The following is a 27100-nucleotide window of genomic DNA, read 5'->3' as shown; positions in this document are numbered from 1 at the left end:
CTGTTACTTGTTTTAACAAAAATTGATTTCCTCCTATTCTTCTTTTCACTGAAAATCAGACATCAAAAGCAAACCAAACAGTAGAGATGTTCAATCTATCAATCTAAATTGGCCCAGTACTGGTAAAATTGTATGAGGAATAAATATACAGTATGTTAGTTCTGCTGTTGAGAAAATACAGTTCAAGTAGTCTGTACTACCATGTGACACACAGCGATATAATTAGGAAACAAGATGTAGCATCTGATGGAGTCATGCCTTTGAAGAACATGACAACTTTTGAATAAATAAGAAGGAAGATGTGAAAGTTATTGTGTAGCCTCCTTCTCACTTTTTTTGAGGAGAAAAAAAGTACTTTGTTTTAAATGTATATAATTCCTTTTATTTTTTTCAGATGGGACATTTTTCAAATATTTTTTTAAATAAATTTTTTAAATAAATATTTGAGATATTTGGGTGTTTTATTTGTTTTATTTCTATTTTTTTATATACAATGTAAATAAGGTTGTATACATGCACATTTCTGTTTGTAAAACATAATAGTCTGTACTAAAAACTTACATGACTTTAACATTACAGTTCAGAAATGCTACTTAAACAGAACAATCCAACATTACTCTTTTTTTTTTTTTTACACAATAAGATTTCAGGAAAATATACTAAAACATTTTGAATTCAGACAGACAAATATTTGCTCAATTGAAAGTGGTTCAATTAAGGCATCTAGCCGGCTCTGCAGACAACCATATATTATGCATGGTTTGAAGAGGAAGTAACTAAGCAATATATTCTGGGCTTTACTTCCTTATTTATTCATATAATCATTACTGGAGCAGGTTCTTGTCTGTTATAATTCACTGTATCTGGTTCTTATGCAATAATGGCAACTTATAAGAACTAAGCTGAGATAGATTCTGCTTATCAAATTTTATGTAGCTTGAATTAGCTTAAAATTCAATGCATTCTTAAATTGCTACTGAAACTTTGCACACTTACCTTTCAGAAAAATTTTCAGAATTGCGGGGTGTACAAAAAAAAACTCCAAAATTTGCATACATGTGTTTTAGAGAGGACAAGGCAAAATTGTTCTTGTAATTATGGGAAATCCCCTGTTAACATGTTAATCTTCTTAGTGAACAGTCAAATATGAGGCAATGTCAAGAAAATATCGGGTAATACGACTAAACTATCCTCCCAATTAAGTTTTCCAGTTATTGGCCAGAAAATTTCTTTATTTTTCCTTGTACAGGAAACTGGAGCACCTAGAAACAGACTTTGAAACTTAATCATCCATATTGCTATTTCCTATTCTCAAAAAGATCTGAAATTTAAGTTTTTAAAGCACTGAATTAAAAACAGTTTACTAATCACTGTATTTTTCTGATATGTGAAATTTCCAAGTTGCACTATAAATTAGTGTGCTTGCATAGTGAAAGTATGCAATTGTCAAAGGTTAGTCAACTGATAGTCATTTAATAAATAACTGATATGCAGTTTTGGGAGCTAATTCATCACATAATCACAGTATATCTACAATACTTCATGCAGATCATACATACTTTTAACACTGAAATTTTTTTACAAAATTTGCTTTCAAATAGCATGTAACATAAGTGATATGAGAAAAATCAGAATAGACAAGATTTTTTTCTTTCTGAGCTCTAATTCCTTAGTATATCATATATTAAATTTAAGATTAAACATACTCTAAAATATGGTATGTTTAGAAAATTTTAGGACACTGTTCTAAAATTGTTTTTTAAAACTTTTTGTTAAAAAAAAAAGCAAAACAAAACAAAGCAAACATTTTCTAAAGAAAACCAAGAATCTACCATACGCAATATGAGTAAATCCTAATTTGGTTCTACAGCTGCTGCTTTCACCAAACCCCAGTTTGAAATAAATGCTACTCATTTAAACATAAGTACTGTTAAAAATGAACCTCAGCTCTAAAATAAAGACTATAAGATGCTGACTGTACAAAGACTGTAAGATACAGAGGACCCGACCTTTAGATGAGGCACTTGAAGTCCTGTCCTGTTCTATGGGATGTTACTTGCAACACTACTTGCAGGATAAAATCTGATTCAATCCTGTACATTCTCGCTCTTCTGTTCTTAGACATGGGTCTTATTGCTTCCTCATAAAACCTTGAAGGCATGCTATGCAGTGCAAAGTTACACACTGGGAGAAGCAGTTTACAAGAGCAAGAACCTCTAGTCTAAGGAAGGCTTGCAAAGCAGTACCCTATCACTGTGAAAAAGCACAGTATATGGTCTGGTCTTTGTGAGACAGCAAAATCTCTTCATTTTCCCTCTTCATTTGGGAAGAACAACAGCCTAGTTTGCACTGCTCTACATTCCATAAACATGAGGACTAAGTCTCAGCTCTACTGACATATTATGGAGGACCTCTTGTCCTCTCCTGTCGATAGAGGAAAATAAGGCTCAGTTTATTCTCAGAGATTAATACCAATTAGAAAAACAATCCTAGCTCTATAAATTATCAGGAGTTTGCTTCAAACACTGAGTCTGCCCAAGTTATCAGAATTGTTGGGAAAGTCCAGATCCAAGAGATAACACAGCCCAGTGCCTTTGTTGAAGTGAATCTTATCATAATGATCTTTTCTATTCAGTCACTCCCCTAAACTCAACAGGATCTTTTATGTAATTTCCTAACACCTTCTGCATTGTGCAGATTTTATAAAGTCACATACATGTCATCATTCATTAAAATATGAAAGCCAGCAAAAGAAGCTATAGTGTTGGATGCTGGTATCAGGCAGGTAATCTGAGCTGCTTTGAGGTCACTATTTTCAGCCATTCCTGAAAAAGTGAAGATTTTTTCCTAAGGCCCCTGTTTGCCACTGTTCTTTTCATCTTCTTGTTGGCTTTCTGCCTCAGTGATGCACTCTGGCTCTTCATATTCTAGCTTGGTTTGAAGCACCACATGATCAGTTTTGTCTAGCCATTCCTGGGAAAATTAAAATATTGGTGTTGGCAGAGATGAGATATCAATCAAAAGAAACCTGGTTGTAAGACACTGATTTTCCTTTCATAATGGTTTCTTTCCAGGATAAGCCACAATGGAGAAGATGAAGAGGAAGCAAACAGACAAGCAGGACATCAGATAGTAGGATGGAAGAAAGACAGAATGGAAATAAAACAGACAGAACTGCATACAAATTCCACTTAATCTCGAGACCACGTTAAATAGATATTTGTATTTAGTCAGGGCCTTTTGAAAATCTGAATGTGTGAAATATCTGGTGCTACCTCCATGACAGACTTATGCATTCTTTGACCCAAGCCCTGACTTAATCTAAATTAAGACTGAGTTTACATGGAGATTTAGGCAACATAGCATATCTGTATTAAAGTTTCAGTATTAATTTGAATTTGTACCTTTCTTCTTCAGTTTTAGTTTAAAGCTACCATATACAAAAAGTTTTCATCTTGTTATGGAAAAATCATTACTGCTCTTTGATATTGTCATTGGGTTTGTCAATGTAAATATTTGACCTGTTTCCCCTCAGAGGAAACATAGTACTAATTAAGATAAACACTAAAACAGCTAATACAGAAAACTACACCACATAGGTGATGTCAGGGACTTATGAGAAACATTAAGAAAGCAAAAATAAACCTGTAATCTATTCATCTGTTAGCCATTCTGTGTCTAATAGTTTGGTGACTATGCATCTCTATGGCTAAGAAAGGATGCTTCCTACTGTGACTGATGCCTCCAAAAGCATGAAGTGCCATCACTGGCTCAGCACTCACTGGCTCAGCCATCACTGTGTCAGCACTTCACAAACATAAAGGGTAAGACCAGGCTGAAGCAAACTCCCTGACATATCATGTGCAGGAATGGATGCAAACACCACAATGTCATCACCATGGATATTGTGCCTCTGGACACCTGTAAATTCTTCTCCAGCAGATTCTGTCTTTTATAACAAGTGTCTTTTCACAGTGCCAAAGCAGCACTACATTGATTATACGAGTCCTGGTATTTGCTCTGTGAATCTTCTTGGTGATACTGCTCGAGGGGAAGGACTTTAGGGCTTTTGTCTTGGGTCAGAGTGCTTGTGCCTGTGACAGGGCAAAAATCAGTAGCTACTTTTAAATTATTCTCAACACTGTAGAGTTTACAGCCCTGCTAATGTGATGCTTACCTGGAAGTTTCCATTATGATCATTTAAGAGATCAGCAAATATGTATTTTGGATCTGGTATAGCAGGCATGACTGACATCTGAAGCCTGCAAAAAGTAAAGAAAAATACAAATTGATGTTTCATTATAACATAACCATTCATACAAAAATTCACTTCAGTGTAGTTCTGTACCCACAAATATATTTTACATGAGAATACTCTAGTCTTGATTTCTTTTAAATGTGTTCTAAAGTAACAAAAGTAGTTATAATAGTATGATAACACCGTGAGGCTAAAGGTACTTTTTCTAATAAATTTTTGACCCAACCCCACTCTAGTAAAATCTGGACTTAATACAATCTTCCAGCTAGTCAGCAAGTGTCATTCTGCTCTATGCACTAGTCAGAGCTTTGCATTTTCTGGCCACGTCTCCCTAGACAGGGAAGATGGTACAGCAACCAGTTGTATTGGCTGGCTTAGAGAACACAAATGTAAATTTGAAACACAGAAGCATAGGAGAAAAAATGCAACCTATGATCTAAAAAGTTGATCGGAGTCCCAAATACTTTCATCTCTGAAAATACTGCATATTTAGCCTTTTTATCCCCCTAAAAAAAGCCAAAATCTGAGACCTTAACAAGTTTCATTTGTTGTTTGGTAGTTGTTTTTTTTTTTTTTTTTAATTGCAAATTCTAAACATGAACAGCATCATTCAGTTGCAAATCCAAATATTGATATTGTCTCATTAAAGTTGAATGCACTCAAGTTTACTTTATCCTTCTACAAACAGACATTGAGTTTGATGAAGATTGACAAAAGAATGTCCTTTCAGAAGAAGTAACTAAAATGATTGACTTCTCAGGATTTAACTATATTTCTAAATAAAAAGAGAATAATTTAAGTGGAAGAAACAGAATTATAACCTGAAACATAGTCTTTTACCAGAATTATTTTGGTTTTGAAAATTAAAGGCCTTGGTGTTTGGAAGGCCAGAATGCATTATTCCTCAAAGAGTAATTAAGCTACTGACTTTTACATCTCCACAATGACTTCATTTATCCAACAGGAATTTTGATTGCTAAGACTTGATCGTGAATGATAGCTGTATTTTTGCGACATGTTAGTTAGTAGCAACCAACAAAACCATATTTACCTCTGCCGTTTACACAGAAGAATCAGGAGGATAATCATCATCAGAAGTACTGCCAGCAAGCAACTTAAAACTATTACTGTGTTTGACTGAGATGTTCTATCATCATCACATGAATCTAAGAATAATTACAAAAACAGTATGTCAAAAAATTATTTTTTGCTTTAACAATAAATGTTCCTAATCATGCTAGAATGTTAATTTTTCTTTTAAAAAGAAGAAAAAAAACACAGAAAAGTTTTTAAGAACAAATAAAAGAAGTTTACTTGTTCAATTGATACTGAAAAGAAAACCTATACTCATCCAAACCTTTCAACAAAAGAAAACCGTGCTTTTATTTATCTGGATTGACCTGGACAGGACAAAGGAGTGGGCTTATAGGAAGGGTAGATGCATTATGAATGAATCAAGTATTTCTTCTCATCTTCATCATACTGCATTGACAGCGATAAAGCAGCTTTGTGCTAAGATCTGTATTGCATACATCTACTTATGATCACTAAAGCTGCAAATGCTATTTTACATGAAGCCTGAATGTCTTATCTCCCAACAGAAACCAAACAAACAAATCCAGCAAACAAAGCACCAGTAAATCACAAGAGCTAATACTCAGAAAGTAACTAGTGGCAGGACAACATCTAATATGCAGGAACCAAAAAAAAAAAAAAATGCATTTGTGCATTTTTTGCATGCCAAGTATTCCACTTGAAGCTTTTGTAATGCAACCTCAAAACTCTGCCTCCGACTATTAACCTTCTGGTCTCCACATAAATACTCTTAAAAACTAAGTGATTATTCATATAGAAGCAACTGCTTAGCCTATTCCATCTGCCTGCCCTGTTCAGCTTGCCAGGAAGCCACAAGTCAGGTTGTGACCCCTAAGTAAGGTTTTCAGAGTTTATGAAATTTCTTGAACCCATCTTTGTCCGTGGCTTGCTCTGATGTTAGATTCAGAGTCAATAATAACTTGCCCCAGTGAAGGGGCTATGTCAATGTCACTTCTGATCCAGGGGCACCCAGAGTCTCTGACCATTAGTCTGTCTCCTCTGTGCTTTCCTTCCTTGCAGGTACCTGCTGGTAGCCTCTGGTCAAATGGTTCAGGTAGGGCTGATATGTGGTCACCTCTCAGAGGTGCATAGGAAGACATGGTCCTCTGTGTTTCCTTGGAGACAATTGCCAGACACATCTGAGGACATGCTTGTAGGCTCACAATTTGCATGGTGGAGGTCAGCACTGTGGTCACTACTGCACAGGGTACACATACCTATGCTCCAGGATTTCATCCCAGCTTTGCATATATAGATTTTCTTCAAGAGATCTAATAGCCCATTGCATTTTAGAGAACTCAGATCTTGGTACACTGCACATCTGTCTCATAATTGTGATAAAGCCTAGTGGGTAGCATTTTGTGCCAGCTGATATAATACAAATGTGTTAGTATGCTGTGTGGTCTTTCCTTTACTACAGCAAATCCGGGTTTTAGTTTTGGTAGTCAGTAGAAAAACTGTTTCATCAAAGATCTAATTGAAATCAATCACATTCAGATGTATCTGTCTGGTGGGAAAGCAGTTCTCATACTGGCTTTACTTCCATTTATTCTCTTTTTCCCCATCATCCCTCCTGTTTTGATCCATCCAGCACCTATGAACACCAGACTTCTGTGACCTCTGGTCCAGTAGTCCAACTGGATATACTTTCAAAATAAATTGCATTCAAAAATGGGGCATCAAGGATTTTCTTAGAGTTCAGGTTTGTTGTCCAAATATCCTATGAGGGCACCCCCCACAACACCCACATTCACAGAACCCCCACGTATCACATCACTGTTACTGAGGGACCCTAGACACTCTAGTAACACAAATAATAAGAATATTCTTAACTTTGCTGATTATGACATAAATTGATTGCTTTATGGGCCATCAGGAACAAAAGGGACGGAGTTAAACATGGGCAATTAGATATTGTCCTAGTTAGGACAGCTGAGATCAATTCATCATGGTGGGTGTAACCCAAAACTGTATTCTATAGCCTTCCATGTCATTTCCCAGAAACTAGACTATTGTTGTCAATAGACTATTCGCACCCTCTGCCCATAGAGCCTGACTCCTCAGGCTATAAACTAGGTGTTAAGAGGCCTGTGAGATAGGAAGATGTTTCTGTCCTCACACCCTTTGTGGAACTCCCCGCCCTGAGGGGAGCACTGAACATTCCTGCCTGAACTGGAGGATATATAATCTTGGAGTTTTGGAACATTTTTCAACCCACTCGTGGGATCCAGAGGACGGCTGCATCTCATCGCTCTCAACCAGACTTAGACCACCACTGGACTGCGATCACCAGTTCTGGCCAGACTGCAGCAGCTCTCCCACCAGCAGGTTCTTCCCCTCTCCCTTTACTTTGGACTCAAACGGGGCCCAAGGAACACCACTTTGTTCAGGCCCCAGGGTACTGGGTTATACATTTGGGTTTTTGTGGGTTGAGACCAATTGTTTGTTTGTATTATTGTACTTACTGTATTATTTTAATAAATTGTTATTCTGACTTATAATCTCTCCTTTGAGTTGGGTTCATTCCCCCTGCTGGTTAACTTTTAAACCAGCACAGATATCCACATGAACTTTCTTTGATAACAGAAGATGGAGGACAGTAGTGCAACATTCATTCACTGTGTGTTCCCAGCATCTTTTGCAGTCTTCCCTTCCCCTTTTGCACTTAGACTATACATATATATATGTGTGTGTATATATGTGTGTGTGTATATATGTGTGTGTGTGTGTGTGTGTGTATGTATATACATATATACATATATATAAGCTGTTACCTAATAACGTGCCATTCTTCCAAAATGTTTCTGCTTCCCAGTCACTGCTGTAATTAACTACGTTGCAGTGGGGTACTAGTCTCTTCAGTCTGACCCGGAAAGAATAGCATTTCCTTGAATCAAAGCCTTGATCTCCAACACGGCAACATCTGGAAGTTCTGGACTGAGAAGGAAGGTGTATTGTTGTTAATTCTGATTTTCAAGGCAGTGCTTCAGAATGCTACACTCAGTCATGGCCACAAGACAAGGGATAGAGCAACCCAAAACCTCAGAACTGAATGTTGACTTCTCTGCATTTCAAGGAATTCTGTTTCTTGATTAACTTTTTACTATTCATATCTATTCCACTTTGTATGATATTGAGTTGAAAGTCAGAACAACCATTACGTCGTGCACTGTGTTATATCTGCATTTTTACAAAATACAAAGAAATTCGATCCACAAAATATTTACAAGTTATATTTGAAAATTGAACGATTTAAGTTGATGAAATAATATTTTGAAATACTTAGCAGCTAATTTGAAAATAAATAAAAATCCCATGTAATTTTGTTTTTTTCACACTATTTCATTAGTTTTTCTTATTTTTCTCTCTTTCGTCTACTCTGCTTTCTTCTTTTATCTTTCCATACTCTTTTATTCTTAATGTGAGACTTTTCCCTTAGATTGTCCTTAGCTCTTTGGGTAACAACTGGATATAACTCATAAAGTAAATTATTTCTGGCATTGCAGGAATCCAGGATCCTAAAAATCTAGATGTTTTCTGCTACCAGCCTTATTTGAAAATACAGGACAGGAGAACAATTTGAAAACAACTCTATTTCACATTCTATGGAGATGCTATTCCAGCTCCTTCCAATGTTGATTAAAAACGGGGCATTCAACTCACTTGCCACTCTTTGTCAAACGTGCTTTTGTATTGAAGCTCAAGTCTCAAGCACTTCACAGCTCTCTCTGGTTTATTACAGCTCACAGTAACTGTGTCCTCTTTCCAGAAGAAGGTCACATTTTCTGGTGGATTGGGCTTTACTAAAAAGAATAGAAACAAATTTTGCTATAAACTCTGAAAAAGAAGCACCTCCCACTTAAAATTATTTGTGTTCCTTCCTTGTCTCAGTTTCCCTGAATAGTAATTGGAGAAGGTGGACTTTCTTCTTGTTGGATTTGCTTTTGTGGCTGATCTCCCTATTGACCATCAGAGTGGAGCCTGGCACCACAACACTGTTCACCATTCCAGGTGCCACATTAAAGGTGGTTACTATCTCATGTCAGGAACCTACTGCAAGTGCTTAAGAAAGGACTCCAGTCTCCTCATACTCCCTGTAATTTAGAGAAAGAAAAAGGCCTCTTCATTGGAAACAAAGTGACAAATTCGGTATCATAAAGACTCCAAGACACACCTGTGCAGCTGCTGGAGGCTCTGTGGGATATGGTGAGGCATCTGCAAAAAGCACTGGGTTCCCACCTGTGCACAACTGAATCTACCCATCAGTCTTCTCAGGCGGTCGGAAGACAATGCCATGGTTTGAACTACACAGATGGTTAATTTTTAGTAGTGGGAAATGAAGGGGTGAGGAGATTGCTGCCTGCTTTCTCAGTCCTAGTTCCCTTTTTGTATTATGAAAATGCTGCCCTCCTAATTTAAATACTTTAGTCTGGTGCTTGATGTTTTTTCTTTGTTACCTAACCCTTTTGAAATTCATTTTATTATCAGTGGGTGTTTAATAGCCAAAATTTGAGGATCAGTCTGCAGTTTTCCAAAATTTAGCAGATATTGTCAGAATTATGACATACAAAAGTATTCTCAAAATTCAATGCCTTGATAGATTTTTGTTTAATCTCTTTTGCTGAAACATTATAATCAATTTGGAATACACTTTTTTTTCCAGATAATTCTCCATCGCATATTTTCTACGAGATTTGTATTAGGAAAAAATCCTTCCACTTTAAATGCTATAAATATGTGAAATTCCAGAAGATTTTGATAAACTAATCTCACACTAGACATGACATATGTATTTGGGGGCAGGAAAGATTTAACAGAAATAGGAATATCATCTGTCTGCTAGTAGTAGGATGTCCCTTTTACTCTGTACCAGAGCCACTCAACTAATTTCTGTTGATATCTGATGAGGGTTTTGTGACAGCAGTTTTGATAAGAAGTAGTTTGCTGCCTCATATTGCATGGAAGATGGCAAAATAACAGAAGGTTGAAAATATGAGAAAGATCATAATTCTAGCAGTCAACACTAAGACAAAAAAACTATGAATTTTTATTAATTTTCCTGATGTGATTACCGAACAGGCCTGCACTAGACAAAGTACACCTACTTTTTTTTTTTGTATTTTTGTTCTGATTTTGAAATTGTATTTTGTGACAAATCTGACTGTCCTGTGCTATCTCACTTAGCTTCAGCTGCAGGCTGTAACTACTGGTGACAGCAAGGGAAAAAAATCAGCATGAAATAAGTATAATTTAGTTTTGACACACACACAAATAACATTTTATCTGCTAATATAACTGATTTATTCTCAAACTCAGACAATGGAGAATCAGTGAGGGTACTGGGACTATCAAAGTAGTTGTGACTTTGCATACTTACTATAAAAATCAGATTTTAATTTTTTAGAAAAAAGCTCTTCACTTCCGTTGCTGTTCCTAATAGAGATGGCAAGGGTGGGTCCTTCTGTCTTAAAAAGACACCCAAAATTATAATCTTGATCCAATAAATACGTGGGACATGGCTTCCAAACTTTGTGCTTGCCTTCATCAAATCTATAAATGAAATAGTATTAGTAAATGGAAAACTTACCAATTAGCACATGTCAATTCAATTAATTTTTATTACTGTTATTAGTTTCTCTTCCTTCTTTTTTTTCCCCCCAAACATTCCTACCAAGGGAAGTCTGAGCATGGAATTTCTTGAAATGACAGATTTCACAGCGGTGTGAGGGAATTCATCGCTCAAAACTTATTGAAATTCTAGCCCTAGGCTTTGATGCAGTCTGACATAATCAAGTTTCCTTCATGCTGTTGTTTTCTAATAAGAGAATTACTTGCTCAAACAGATACTTTTGTGATTCCGTTTCCAAAAATATACTGCAAAAAGTTCTTTCACATGTACTACCCAATAAGAAAAGATCAAGCATTATGACTGACTTGAACCAAAATATTAAATTTCTGTTAGTCATTAATTATGTCAGTTAATAAAGAAAATATACACACATATGTGGAAAACCCACTTTCAATACTGTAATAAGCATTAGCATTTAGCACAATGGCAGAAGAGAGACAAATCTTTCACATAATATCTGTGGTGACAGGCTACTCACCAGGCTTGTTAATTTGTACACTTTTGTAACAGTTTGAGAATATAAACAGGTTTCATGTTGGATATTAACAAATGTTAAAACCCTTTTCAGTTCACAGAAGACTCAAATAGACTTAGATATTTCAGCCTTCCAAAGCAAACCCTTAAAAAGAGAAGAATAGGCATTGACAATACTCACGTGTAAGAAAATGACACATTCTCATTGCGAAAAAGCTCTCCTGCTGCCCATGTGATCTGCATCTTCTCATTATTGAAATTGATTATTTTGGTCTTGATGGCATCTTCCAAACCTGCCCAGGACAATGACAGAGAATATGGTTTCAGGAGTAAGTATGGAAAGCATTCCTTGATATTTATAGGCAACCAGTATTTCAAAGATATGTATGCAGTAGTCCCAGGTGATCATAAAATAAGAAGACATAAGAACTTCTAAAATACAAGGAAACAGTAAGATAACCTAGAGAGATTGAAATTAGAATTTCAAAATAGCAAAATGAAAGCCTACACAGCAACACTAGGGAAAGATTTGGCCCCATGATCCCTTGGCCCAAAGATGTATACTGGGCCACGTGTATGCAATGCCTACACAGGGCCTATACAGGGCATATATGCAGGGCCTATGCCTTAAGACCAGCTTATCCCCATAATACCTACTAAGGAAAACTATTTGGGAACTAATGCTATATGGAACCTCTGTGTAAACTGCCAAATGTTTACTGTAAGAAATGAGGAACTGACACCATTGGTCCAAACCAGTCAAGAGCCGTAGGAATCCAGAGCAGGTCAGCACAAGTAGGGGTATTACATATTTGATCTATGTGGTTCTGGCCAATTCCACCTTAAATACAAGTGTGATCATTTAATGTTTTTTGACTGTACACAGATATTATTTCCTCTCGTGATCATTTCCTTGTTACAGTTCTTGCTAGGGAAACAGGTATTTTAATTCCATGTCCACCAGGATTTCACCGAAGATAGAACCTGGCATTGACGAAATGGAGAAACTAAGAAGGCAGAAGGATTAGAAATCCATTCTATACTAAGGAGGAGGACAGATTATTTATTTTGTATTCTAGAAGATGTGAAATTGTATTTAATTTAATGAAAAAGATAGAGAAAGTTTATCTTGAATACCAGCAAGAAACCACTTGAAGGAAAAAACTGCAGACTGCTATCTCTAACCATGAAGTGTCTATCACTAAAAACCTTTGCTGGAATATTCCTGCCTAGAAGGAAAATATAGGATTTTAGTTTTGATTGCTGTTTACATTTTATGCCACTCTGGACTTTTGAAGAGGTTTGCGGTGGAAAATTTTAAAATCATTTCTTATGAGCTTTTCATCACATCCAGTTGTTCTGATTGTTTCATGGGAATCACACATGACTATTCTCAGGGTTGCTATCTTTTGCTCCATAATCGATATTAAGAATGTGAGAAAGGCATGTGAGTTCAAGTAAGCATTTTGCCTATTTTTATGCCTATATCTCTGTCTAGATATTTTATGACTACTCTAGTTAAAGTTAGTCAGAACATTTTTGTATAGATGTATTTGTATTGTAATACATTGTTTTGTCAAAATTATTCAAGATGGTTATGACAGAAATCCAGGAGATACTGGGTAGATGTAGCTGCAGGTTTTTACCAGAACTCCATGAATCACATAGCAGAAAAGATTCTGCTCTTATTCAAAGAAAGACTTGAAACTAACTCCTCCAGCTCCTAACTAATGCCTGCAGGCTTGTTCCGTATTGTTTTCTCAAACAGAAAATCTTGTGTGTCAGTACTACTACAAGCAGAGACAAAAATAGAAGTTAAGACCCTCAAAAGGTATAGTAAAATGGAGTTTATCCAGCCATTTCTACCTCTGTTACAACAGACTACCTATGTACCTCTTGTTTCCTAAGTTCTCAAGCTCTTTGTAAGTCTGTCCACAGGCCTAAGAGATCATTTTTTCTTTAACTAAAGCCACCAAGAAATATGACAGTAGAGTGTCTAACAGTGGATTCTTGGTCTGCAATTACACTAATACTTCTTAACTTTTATGGACTACATAGTTGTGCTCCGCAATATGTGTAGTGTAACTGGACTTCTTGGACATATTTTCTATAAAGGTAGATAAATATATATTTAATATATATTTGAATGTATAATTACATGTTCTCCCTCTCTAAGTAAAACTGACATTTTAAATTCAAATATAAATACAAATAATATAAATATAAATATAAATATAAATATAAATATAAATATAAATATAAATATAAATATAAATATAAATATAAATATAAATACAAATATAAATATAAATACAAATACAAATATAAATATAAATATAAATATAAATATAAATATAAATATAAATATAAATATAAATAATATAAATGTTAGTGAATGGAGAATACTGTACTGTCCTGAGATAATTTTTATGAATTTAGACCAAATCCTTTCAATTCCCTCTAGAAGCAACAAAATATGTACTTTTTACTTTTAAATAATTAGTCTGATTGCAGATATTTTCACTTTGAGAAAGAATTGCTAATGATCATTCTTCAATTATGAAAATAAACCCAGGAAGAGTACTTGCTTTCTTAGTTACATATTTTCAAGGATAATTAAATTCAAAATTAATTCCAATGCTGTTTCTATGTGTAATATAGTTTGGCACAATGACAGAAAGAAAAATTCTGTTTGTAGGGCAAGGTTTTGAAGAATTTTTCAAATCAAAAACAAGCAACCTTCTTCAGTTTATTCTCAGAAGGTGACTTAACATCTCTGCAAAGAACTGTGTACACTAATCTTCCTGCACTTTGTGAAAATAATTGAAATAACCTATGTACTGAACTGAGGGGAAGGCTGTCTCACCTACAGGATGGCAAAAAGAGTAGGAGTCTGAGAGTCCCATCTTGGGTGCAGCCAACTAATCTAAGATGTACCAGATGAACAGTGTCAGCTCCAAACCCTCACTTAGACTTGGGCAGCTCCACTGAAAAACATTGCAGTGAATTTTTCATTATTTGGAGAGTGAGCTCAACAACCAGAGTTTATCCTATTGCTCTCCAGTTGTGAGGTTGCAGCTGTTGGCCCAGGATGTGAAAAATCATCTTGCATTGATTTCTAGTGGTCAGGAAATGGTGAAGGTTGGGTTTATATATGACTGGTCTCATGTTGCTCAGTGGTGTCAAGCTGCTAGTATCTGCTGTAGAGCTGCTAGCATCTGTAGACTGAAGGCAATTGTAAAGCAAAGAGACTACTTCACTGGTGAAAAGCAGGTGTTTGAAGACATCTAATATCAGTAAAGGTTCCGGGGGATCTTGTACAATTTGCTAAGAAAAGCAGTTGTAACCATGGAATCATGGAATCATAGAATCTTCGCTTAGCCTGGATTGAAGGGGACCTTAAAGATCATTTAACTTCAACCCCCCTGCCATGGACAGGGACACCTTCCACTAGACCAGGTGTCTGAGAGCTTCATCCAGCTCGGCCTAAAACACTTGTAGGGATGGCACATCCACAGCCTTTCTGGGTAACCTGTTCCAGTGCCTCACAGTAAAGAATTTTTTCCTAATATCTAATCTTAACCTACTCTCTGTTATTTAAAGCCATTCCCCCTTGTCCTGTCACTACATGCCCTTGTAAAAAGCCTCTTTCTATCATAATCACTCTGAGGTATTCAGTCAATTTGGTCACAAGGGCTTTACAGGTGTAGAAAAAAGGAAGGAAGAGGGAAAAAGGAGTTTATAGCCTAAATACAAAATACCATTAACAGAAGAGAAGAAAGGAGAGGAAAAGATTGTTTTAGGTATCTCAAAGAGGGAAAAACTGCAATGCTGAGTTTTATCCCTCCAAGTTCAAAGTGCTAAAATAATATTATACTGCTACTTTTTTTTCTGAATTTCTATCTTACTGGGAAGTATAACTTTTTTTTTTTTTTTTGTAAGTATGCTTATAGGGAAATTGTTGGAATTAAGAGAGATAGCAATGGTTCATTAACTGTGAGAGAGAACACACCGAAATTTTTTATGTAAATTTTTTTTCACACACCTGACAATAACTATGGTGACAATATTTAGACTGAATTTGCTTCTCAAATAGGTGATGTGTGATTGGGAATCTTCTTGAACCTGCAACTATCCTACAACCGGCCAGCAGAGAAGTAAAAGTAGAGATTTTGGTTGTAAGCCACCTTTCCATCTCTGCACAGGCCAACTCTTGAAATCCTTTTGCAGGGCACCCCATTTTCCCTCAATACAATGCAAAAAGGACACCAACACTAAAACCTTGATATCCATAAAGTTATTTTAATGGGGTGTTCAGTCTCTTCAAACTCCATGTGGGTTAGTTGAGATAGGATTGTCTCTAGAGAAGGATGATAACAAAGAAACCAGAGGAACCACATGGAATTTCCTCACATTACAGTAAAAAAGTAAAAACTGAGGGTCTGATCTGACCAGCCAGTTCAACAAAAGACATCATTTAATTCTGAACTTTAAATAACACTCATTATTCTCTATTTTTTTCATCTGTACTATAAATGTGCACTACTTATTAGAGACTGCAATTCAAAGATGAAGACTAAATCTTGGGTTTGGCAATGAACATATTTCAGATGACAAAGAATATTGGTTTGGGTCCAGTCCTGCAGAGACTTATTCATGGACTTAACTTTATAACCTCTGAGTAGTCCACTTGACTTCAGCAGGATTAGTCAGTGTGCATCAGCTTAAAAACATATATAAATCTTTCTAGGATCAGAATATTTTTTTGCCAAAAATACCTACATGTTATAAATTAAAATGTTGTGATTTTAACATATAAATATAAACTCCCAAACCTGCACTTATTTATGCACTAAAATAGAAGGTAATGCAATATTAAATTTTTTAATAATAAATAGAAACAATTAATTGAAATAAAGAGAAATTGTAATAAACTATCTGGTGATATATACATATTCTTTATATATATTCTCTATACACATTCTTTCCTGTGCTCTAGTTTTTAAGGGCTTCATCAGAAATCAGTCTCAAAGTAATTAACTAGGTATGTAGGACAGAATCTTAATGATTTTTTATTGTTAAAGACTTTGTTTATAGAGCTCTAGTCACAATTTTCTACCATGCATCCTAATTTCATGGGGTTTATAGCCTTTTTGAATGCAGTATGGCTTGTGTTGCATGTAAATTTACAGTAAATATTTACATGCATTGTTTTTTGCATTGTTTCAAATTATAATGTGTAAATGTTGCATAATTCACATTTCAACAAGAAAAGGTACATAGTCTAAGTGAGGTTTTTAAAGTTTGGATTAGATGGACATCAAATCCTCTGAGGATATGTATGGATTTTCCTTCTGGTGATGTTTCCTTTTCAGTAACTATACACCTATACTTCTGCAGGCAAAATCATTCCTATCTTCTGTTAAAGGAAATAGAACAGAGGGGACCGATTCTCTATCTTTATTTGTTATGGAAATTTTATGAATTCAACTGCAACATCATGGATCATTCTCAGCAAATGTGCTAGATCTTCCACAGTAGTTGCAATTTTTTAAGGCCTTCTTCTAATTATGATCCTAGAGGCGTAAAATACAACAAAGCAACACATTTATAATTATTTTTCCTATTATGATAATGGATAGGTGAAAAGGTCAAAAATATTATAAATAAGGAATCACTGGGCTAAAAAATGGTGGCAACAATTTTCTGTCTGAGCATGACCTGCTTGTCTAGTTGGTATGCAATATGTTGCAGTGCTGTAGGACACATACTGGTGCCCTGGAGCAAGAGCTTCAGAGAATTATCCAAGTCTACCTCTTCCATAAAACCAGACAGGGATTGGTAAGGTTATGCCCAAGACTTTAACCTCACTGGCACTGCTAGGCACCTAATTCGTCTCAGGACAGAGAAGCATGGAAAATACCATGGTGGTGTGTGGAGAAAGCACTTCTACAGGGGAAAAAATTTCCTTGAGCATCAAATTATGCAGATGCAGCCATAAGCAAGGGTATAAGCAAGTACATTCCACCTCCAAGTCACTTTTCAAAGTTTGTTACTGAGAAAAAATACTATTGAGGGGAAACATGTAAAAAGGCTTAATGTCATGGAATAAATAAAAAAAAGAAAAAGGAAAGGTAGAATGTCAATCTGCAAAGATAACAGAATGGAACACGCATGTATTGGAACATTTGCAACCTCATTGATACATAACAAAGAAGAAAAACCACTTTTGATTTCCTTACACTGATGAAACCTGATAAGTAATCACATGTTGAACTTCCGCATATTACAGCACACTGTACAGAAACTACTGGAGAATAAGACCCAGATCTGAACCTATAGTCTTTATTTACTCTCAATACTACTGATCTATGAAGAACAGTTTCATTTTTTTAACTGGAAAAAATTTAGGCAGAAGTGCAACTCATCGTGAACATGGCTGCTGAATTGAATGCACAGGACAGAGGCTGAATAGATAATCTCTTTCCAAGAACGTAACAAGACAGAAAGGGAGAATTCTTTTTATACATTTTGAGGCATAATCTTAGAGTCCATCAAACTGAGTGGTTTGTTTCAGGTTTTTTTCCAGAAGATCACTTACCTTTGCTAAGAATTATGACACTTTACATCATATAAGCATCACAACTTAAATTTTCAAATTGTGTTCTACAAAGTCCTGCCATCAGTACAGCATGGCTGTAGGTGATTACCATCTCAGGGCAGGGAAGTCACGTGCCCTCACAGGACAGCCAGTGACTCACAGGAGAAATTAACCCTGAAAAATCAGGTGGTGCAGTATTGTTGAAAATGGTACTTACTATGGGGGAACAGAGAGCTGATTTATAGGTTGATGAGTTTATAACTTTAAAGCACTTATTTTTCCTTATAAAATGAGTGACAGAGAATTTGCAATGAATTAAAAAGAGTGAAGATTAGATTATTGATGTATGTGTTGGGCTGTATGTTAGATTCGTGCAATGATCCATTTGCCTTTGGTAAGCTATAATTAGTGGCATTGCAGACAAATACATGAAGTAGAGATCTTATTTATTGTCTTTATCAATTTTGCTGTCTAATAATACTTTTATCTTGATACGTTCTCAGGAATAAGATATTGTTAGTATTTTCCCATAGTGTTCATTCTTTAAGGGTACTAAGCATGGAAGTCTTATCTGGAGTGTGTTTTATCCAATGTTTGTTGAACGTGAAGGCTATCCTTTCTCGGATGAAATCTGCACTGTTATAATATATGTTTTAGAAAGTAAATAGTCATGCTTAAAGAACAAACACAAGTTTAGCAAGATCTGCCTTCATTTTTAATTAGAAAACCTCCATAGAAATCTGTTATTATATTTATTTTTTTCTTAAGAATCCACTTTCATTTCTGCTGGATATGAATTTTTTTTTGTTCATTGTTTTCATCAAAAAAGTACTGAATATTGTAACACATGAGGTAAAGTACACACAGAAATATTGCTGGCTAATATATCAATTTCTTAAATAAATATCTTGGGATTTAAACTTACCAGAAGACTGTGCTTGAGAAGCCACAAGGTTGCCCAGTGTGATGATCATTGAACACGCTTGAAAGATGAGTCTCATGGTTGGAGTGACACAACAGACTATGAACACATGAGTAATCGTAATTTCTGGATTTACTATTTGATCACTTTATACCAGAGGCTGGAAGAAACTGGAGGAAATGACTGCAGGAAATAAAAAGTTCAGAGATATCTAGCTACAAATAGATCAGAAGTGCAGGACCTTCTTTATACTATGTAAGAAAACAAAACAAAAAAACCCTATAAAAAAGTAATTCCTCAGAATATGAGTATTACTCTTGATATCTTTACCTTCTCAAAGCTGTATCAGTCAGAAATGACTGATCCAAACAAGGACCAGGTTACTGTGCATAGTTATGACTGCATAGAATAACAGAATCAATCACAGAGTCACGGAATGGGTCTAGAGCATTGAAAGGGACCACAGTGGAGCATCTGGTCCAGCCTCCCTGCTCAAGCAGGGCCATCCTAGAGCACATGGCACAGAATTCCTTCCAGAGGGTTCTTGACTATCTCCAGTGAGGGCGGCTCCACAACCTCTCTGGGCAATCTGTTCCAGTGCTCAGTCACCTGCACAGTAAAGATATTTTTCCCCTGGACTACATTTTTCTTCCAGTGTCTCAAGTAGGGAGGGAGAGTAGAAGCTTTGTCAACAACACATGGTACTAGGTAGGAAGCTGGATCATGGCTGGGAATACACCCAGAATTGCTGTCAGGATTTCTTTCTAGGCTTGTTTTCATTCCTCTCAGAGCTTTTCCTAAAATGTTTACTGTCCTTTTTAACTCAACAGTACTGTTTGCCAGATGAAATCCTTTTCAGCTTTTCGCATATTCAAAGTCCCCAGCTAGGTAACGTGATATCAGTTTTGTATCTGGCTATTTATTTTTCTTTGGTTGGCTACTTTCACTATCTTATCCATTGCTTGTCCCAGGAAGACCCACTCAAATCTCAGTCATTCTTGGAAACCCCAGCGCGACTGTCTGACATACATACAGCATTCTGTTAACTGTCTAGCCCGTGCTTTGATCAAGTTCCTCCAGGGAGGCATTAATTCCTGGAACTAGAATAACAAGCAACACAAGAGTGAAATTCTAAACTAGGTCATAGGTGATAGATAATGGAAAGCTGAAATTGCTCACAGTTTCCACAGTCAGCATCACAAAAGCCAGTGAGATACACAAACAAAGGCAAACATCCCAAATCCTTTGGTTCCCCAGGACATGGCAACTCCCATATGTCCCTGTTTAGGTTAAAATCACATTTTCCTTCCAAAAAATGTGTCTCGTCTTTCCTTACAGAACACATGAGTGTGATGGAGCTGAGTTTGTCCCTGTCTGCTTTTCATACAGATGAAACACCCTGGACTACAGACTTCCTAAGGCAGACCATTCTTTGGAGGAAACAGGTATGGAAAAATAATATAAAAAAGAAAAGATATCTAAAATACCCTCTGGACTGTAATTATTCTGATTTTGAGACACTTCCTCTAAAGTGAGGTCTAATTCTCAAGTGACAACAGTGCATTTTCACTCACCATTTCCTTCTACCAAGTATTTTGGAACCAGAAGTAATCATTCCTCCCACCAGTCTCAACTTCTTTTTCATATACTGAGGGCCTCTTGAAGTCAAACAAAATTTCTCTTTTTATGACTTTTGAACCCAAACCTAAGGCTGAGCCACCTGCCTCAGGTTCTGCTTACTAAAAGCCATCTCTGATTACCTGGTTTGATTTTTTTCATGAGCCCAGTCCATGAACTGGAAAGCTGCCTGTGAGCCACGGGATCTGTTCTTCGCCAGGAGTTTTTCTGCCTGCCTGCCTACAGGAGTGTGGTTGATTAACTTGCCCATATCCTGTTGGTCATTGCTCCCAAGAGGACAAGGACAGAGCATTGTCACAATGTATCCCCTCTTCAGGGCTCACACACAGTGCAATGTTGGCATGTTTGGTCTGAGCAAACAAGATCCATCCTAATAGTGCAACTTCATGCAGGAACAGGGAAAGCAAAGGGTGAGGGTGAGCTGAAAATCAGCAGCCACGGCTTCTGATGATGACTGCCAGTAGAGAAAATTCTTAGCAAGGCACACAGATGATGAGGACAATGCAAGTAATGCAAGTGAATTAAAAGAAGCCCTTTTGACTTCATTTTGCATCAAAACCACACAAACATCCCTTGGCCCTCTGCCAGCTCCTCCACCCATAGCAGCAGCTCTTGGGTGGCTGCACTTGCCAGCTGCAACCTCCAGCACCCTCACTGACTTTCCTCAGCTTCCTTCCTCTCTTTTTATTCCCCTTTCTGTTATTTCATTGGTGTGTTAAATGGGTCTTTGATCACCGCTGAGTTCAGCAAAGCAAATTGTCTCAGTTTACTTTTTTCTTCACTTAGAACCAAAACAATTAATAGCCTGCGAGTAACTTTCATTTAGTGTTGCTTACTTACTCATGGCCTTGGTAGCAGACTCCATATAAAGCCCTGCAAAATAACAGGGTTTACCTCTTTTTTTGCAGCAACGATCCCTTGTAATTTTTAGCATTAACAAGGAACAATTTCAGTGTGCTTTGAATGAGTGGGACAAAGGGAAGAGTGACACATTTATCTAAAATAGTGAGTCTCATCACCCCTTGACAAATCAGATGAGTTAACTTGACACAGTGCAACCCATTGTTGTGACAGAACAACCTGATTCTGTGTTTTAACTAGCTACAAAGTGCATGTGTAAAGATCTCTACTGCACTCTCTGGACCCTTCTTCTATGCATGGGAAAAGCTATGGGGAGTATTTCTCAAGCACCTCTGGCATTCTTAAATTCACATTCTTGTTCAATCACTTTAAAAAGTGTCACTTGCTGGTCTTTCCTTTTGTCATCATGGCTTGGCCTTTCCTAGCATTTTTTATGAATAACAGGAAAACAGTGAAGGGAAAAAAACAAGCAAAGATGGCAGGTGGCCTGCATGGATGGCCAAGGAGCTCTTAGTAGAAATCAGATATGAAAAGGAAGAACACAAGAGGTGGTATCTCACTGACCTTGCAGGGACAGGGTTAGGAAAGTCAAGGCGAACATGGAGTTGAGCCTGTTAAGGGATGTGAAAGGCAATAAGAAAGGATTCACAAGTACCTAAAACAGTAAAACTAAGGAAGACATGGATCTGTTGCTGAATGAGGCAGGGAGCTTGATGACACAAATGATACAGAAAATGCTGAAGTACCCAGTGCCTTCTATGCTTCAATCTTTACTAACAAGACCAACCTAGGCTTTGACACCAGCGGAAAAGTCTGGAGCCAAGAACACTCAACCTTAAGAGACAAAGAGCAGGTTAGTGAGCATTTTATCAAACTCCATGTCCCTTAAGATTACATAAAATTAGGAACCTCAAGATTTAATGATATAAAATAATAATAAATAAAATACATAAATACATTATTACAGTCCGGTAATGTTATGAAAGCTTAGAGGGTAAAAATAACTTCTGTGACTTTCAGTTACTCTCCTTGGAAGAAGCCTGCTGCTTCCATCTCCCATATTTTGACCTATTTTTGAAATTTCCAATCCTCTGGCACTTTCCTTTGCAAAATACCCAACACAGCCTTGTTCTTTCCTGGTAAAAGGCAGGACTTCTGTCATCCAGGAACAATCTTGCATTGTAGGCAAGGGGCTTTATTCCCGTATCCTAAAATGGTAAAGAAGCTGAGAGGAATGCAACCTGAGAGGACCATGAACATATGTATGGGAAAAAGGTGTGACTTATTAAAGAATACATAAGCAATAATAGGAAATTATGGTGCATTACATGGGAGAAGACAAAATGTAAATATTCATTTAGGAATTAATTTCTAGAAGAAAATATGTTTTACTAAGGTGAGTACATCCTTCTGTCTATGTATCTTCCCATCTATTTAAAAAAAAAAAATAAAGCAAGGGAGACAATAAGAATCCTCAAACTAGTTACTGGTGTTTCCATTGCTAAAAAGAAAGAACAAGTAATGCAGCCAATACAAATCTAGTAATCTTTCCTTCTCCCACCATAAACCTACTTCATCCCATGTATTTCACTTCTCCCCAAGCCTTCACCTACTGAGTGCAGGGGGCACAAGACCACATCAGGAATAAGTCAGGTTACTATTTAATCTTTCAGTGCTTGAACTACTTTCGAATATGTTCAACAAAACATGCAAGGCAAAGTGGTAAAACACCTCTTAGAAATCACAGCATGAATAGAGAAGATTTGGTGGTTAAATAACCATTTCAAGACTGGATCATAAGTTACTCAACAGCTGGGGCTGCTTTGCCAAAATTCTGACCTGCCTTTCAAGTCATGAGAGAAATAGCATTGTTTCTAAAGCTAAACTTTCATGTCCCCCACATAAGGAAACTGTGCACTGACCAATTTATTGCAGAGGTTCACGGCTATCACTGTTGTCATTTCAGCTTCTGGAGCCCATAATGGCATTTAGTTCTCATTTAGCAAGCTCATGTGAAACTTAACTTCAGTGGAAGTTAAGATGTTAGAAAGTGTAAGGGAGATTGATTTACTTCTGTGTTTGCTGAGAATAGATACTTGTCCCCAAGGGTGACGTGAGGGGTGAGCCTGCAAAGGAAACAGGTGACAACCAACAAGGTTTTGGCTGCACCATGTGGATTATCTCTAGGGCACAAAGAAGACAGGGTACCAAGCAGACACTGATTTAATGTTGGTGTTCTTGTAAGGTGTTGAAGGCTTCTGCACATACTGGTGAGTCTCAAACAGTCAGGAAACTCTGTGAAGTGCACCCCGGGATTTCCAGCCAGCTTCTCTCCCCCTCCTCCCCTGACTGCTGCAGACAGTGACAGGGAGGAGATAAGGATTCAGTTTAAGAGCTCTTCCGGAGAAGCATCTGCACATGCAGTTATATAGGAGATACTGAAAGTAAGATAAGAATATTAAGAATGATGTTTTTCCATACTACTTTTAGCTTTGTATGAATCCAGTTGCTTTCATGCACTATGACTAAATGCAGTTGATGGATTTTTCTGCTGCTGGGTGCCAGATTTGATATTGAGGCAAATTAGATTATTGAAATATATCTGTTTTCTTGTTTACAGTTGTTTGGGCTTTCCACTGGAAAAGGCCAAGTGACAGACTGCTCCTGCAGCCTCTTGTATGGCTTCAATGGTGCAAGCTACAGCAATAGCAAATGAATGTTCATAACCTTCCAGCTAGCAGTTCATTTCAAGAGATTAGGATCCAGTTCCAATATGCACTGACTTACCTTGAAAAAACCAAACCCACCACATTTTACTCACTAATGATATTAAACGCTGTTGTTTTTTCAGCAGCTTGCCAAGAAGAGGGTGTGTTGGAACAGGCTAAGTGCTTTCCACACTTAGTATCTGTGCTCAACCTAATACCAAATGTTTGTGGCATGTAGAAAAAAACATATCTAGAAAAAGAAAAAGAACATATCAGTGTAAAACAATGCTAGATTCAATAGTCAGTAATCTCAGATGTACTGAGATGGCTGCAGATTCTTTTCTTTGGAAAGGATTTTAATCCTTGTCTCAGGTATTTGTTTTGAAAGATGCAAGTACCGCACTGATTTAATTTGCCAGGTAGATTATTGAATTTACTTCTACTTTTTTTTTTGGGTAAGATTAACTCTTCACAAGAATAAACTGTCCAAAAATTAAAACATTCGAGCAGTTCCATTCTTCTGAAACTACTGAGCAAGGGATTCCAGGAACACAGGATTTTATTATTCTAACTGGAACTGAGCTCTGTTCGTATTTTCTTATTGAGAATTTTTATTTGCTTTCTCATAACATTGCATTTCTATTCCCACATGGACTTTGACTGAGAATCATCACTTTTCACCTCTAACATGCCTAAATTCAATCACAGAAAGATCTGCAAAGCTGTTACTTGGAATTGAGCCCTGTGAACCTGTGATACACTGAACAGTTCATTCTAATTTTCATAGCAGATTAATTCTCTCATGAACCAACTGAACTTTCTGTTCCTGAAAACTCCCACATTCCACCATTGTTGTTGGCACTGTCCTGAAAATGTTACAGATTGCAATCACTATTCGAATATATTTTAGTGCTCAAGTTTATATTTTGCACAAAATCTGATAACATGAAAGATATTTTGAACAGCATTCCCTTGATCTTGAAATCAGATATGGGTTAATTTAAATTAAGATTAAAATCAACAAGTATTTTAGGCCAGTTACAGGGTAGTGCAGGAATCAGAATATGAGAGCAGTGGACCGTGAAGGAGAATCTCCTTATGCTGATGTCACTATCAGGAAAAAGGTATACCCGGTCACAGTGGTGGATTTGGACCCCTTATTGAGTCAAAGGAAATACAAACAGATACTTCTGTGCAAATAGCACAATGCACTGCATAAGTAGCTACAGATGGCAACTGTCCTTACTTTTCCAGGGTATTTAACACTAATGGGTTTTGAGTATAAACTTTGGGAAGGACTTTCGAATCATACTAAAACTTTGGAGGACCCTGAGAAGAGCTATAGATTTACTGTTACAGTTTGCTGTAAAAAACCTTGCTAGACAAGGTTTGCTCTGAAGATTTTTATCTGCACTGAGCAGTGAGCAGGAAGCAGAGATCCCTGATCTCACAGCCCAAGGAGTCACCTACAGCATGTCATCTGAAAAGGGAGATAAACAAGGCATTTAAATTCTGCTCTTGCTCTAGGAAGATCATATTGCTTATTTTCTTTTCTTCTTCACCCAATTCTTTTAGCATCAGCTATTTGAATACATCTCCCAGAACAGGCATATTTCCACATTAACTTTGCCTGTGTTTTATGAAAGGTGATTTCAATCTGACTCACAGCAAGTACTTTTCACGAAAGCCTACTGTGATTCTTAAAACGGAGCAGACGAGGCACCCTATCAAGTGCCCAGCTCTCTGAAGCATTGCTTGAGGCTGTCCAAGAAGGAGCAGAATTTCTTCTATAGCAGCAGGCTGGTGTGAGAGCTGTCATTGCTGGGGGGATCAAGAGAAATCATGCTCCAACGACAAACAATAGCTGGGAAAGTCTCCAGCATTTGGCAAGCTAAATGCAAGCAGTTTTGGACTCTGATGGGTCTCAAAGGGATTTTAGTAAGTGAGAACTCCTGAAAATTTGGTTCACAAGCCAGCCAGGTTTGATATAAAATATGTGAAATATCAAAAGTAAGATTTTCTAATATTCACAAAAGAAACATGTAAAATGACCACTTTTTATAACTTATGCAAGAAATTGCGCCCCTTATATGTTAAAAATAAGAGCTTTTGAGGCATCCTGAACTACACACGCATCTTTCCACAATGTGTCAGGGACAAGGCAGTTTTTCATTTACAAACAGACATAATAAAATTATTTGTGTCTTGCAGGCAGCACAAGAGGAAAACAAGCAAATGGTGTCACCTGGCTTTGGGCTCTGTTTCTCGTGTCCACTTCTTCCTGGATCATGGGGGCTTCACTCTGCTCCCTGTCTCTGTCTTCCAGCTCAGGGGCTGTTTCTCCTTAGGTCTTAGTATTAAAAACTGAGTTCTCTCCTGGTGTTTTAATGCTTTTGAGCATATGTGTGTGTGTGCATGCGCACATGCATATCTGTATGTATGCCTTTTAAATAAACAGTATATAAGTAAATACATTTATAATGGTAGTCCATGACAGATTATTGCTATACAGACATATGAACATATATAAACACTCATATATTTTATTATTTTACCCTGGGATGAATCATACACTTATTGTTAGTATTTCTAGATCCAATGAAATCAAATTTCAAAAGTGATTTCAGTATGCACCTCAAAATAGTGAATAGTTAATACCCTCCACTATCCTGGAAGTCTAATATAGCATTTAGTCTGCCTTCCTTGCTCGCTGCCACTTGTTAGAGTTTTTTTATACTTTTTTATATATATGTAAACTATATACATTTTAATATTTTTTATATCTATACGTGAATTGTACACACACAGAGAAAGTGAAAGAACTCACATAGAATGTGCAGTCTCTGTCTACATGGAAGTGCCTTTGGACGATGGACTTCATACCTTAAGCATCACAGATTGGACTCAAAACTGG

General features: G+C 36.8%; 1 protein-coding gene across 1 annotated transcript; it reads right to left on the bottom strand.

Moving 5' to 3' along the window:
- Positions 1–504: 504 nt before the first annotated feature.
- On the bottom strand, positions 505–20827 carry CRLF2 (cytokine receptor like factor 2). Its single transcript, XM_051806997.1, is given in 9 exon segments — positions 505–2973; positions 4178–4262; positions 5310–5424; positions 8128–8290; positions 9017–9156; positions 10731–10903; positions 11638–11749; positions 18983–19162; positions 20740–20827. Coding segments are annotated over 8 exon segments (1137 nt in total). The 5' UTR covers positions 19059–19162; positions 20740–20827; the 3' UTR covers positions 505–2700.
- Between the last annotated feature and the right edge of the window lie 6273 nt (positions 20828–27100).

This window comes from Manacus candei, unplaced genomic scaffold (assembly GCF_025592945.1).
Source record: "Manacus candei isolate 608988 ecotype Guabito, Panama unplaced genomic scaffold, ASM2559294v1 h1tg000069l, whole genome shotgun sequence".
In the NCBI taxonomy this organism is placed as follows: domain Eukaryota; kingdom Metazoa; phylum Chordata; class Aves; order Passeriformes; family Pipridae; genus Manacus; species Manacus candei.
This window is presented reverse-complemented; position numbering and strand designations above follow the sequence as displayed.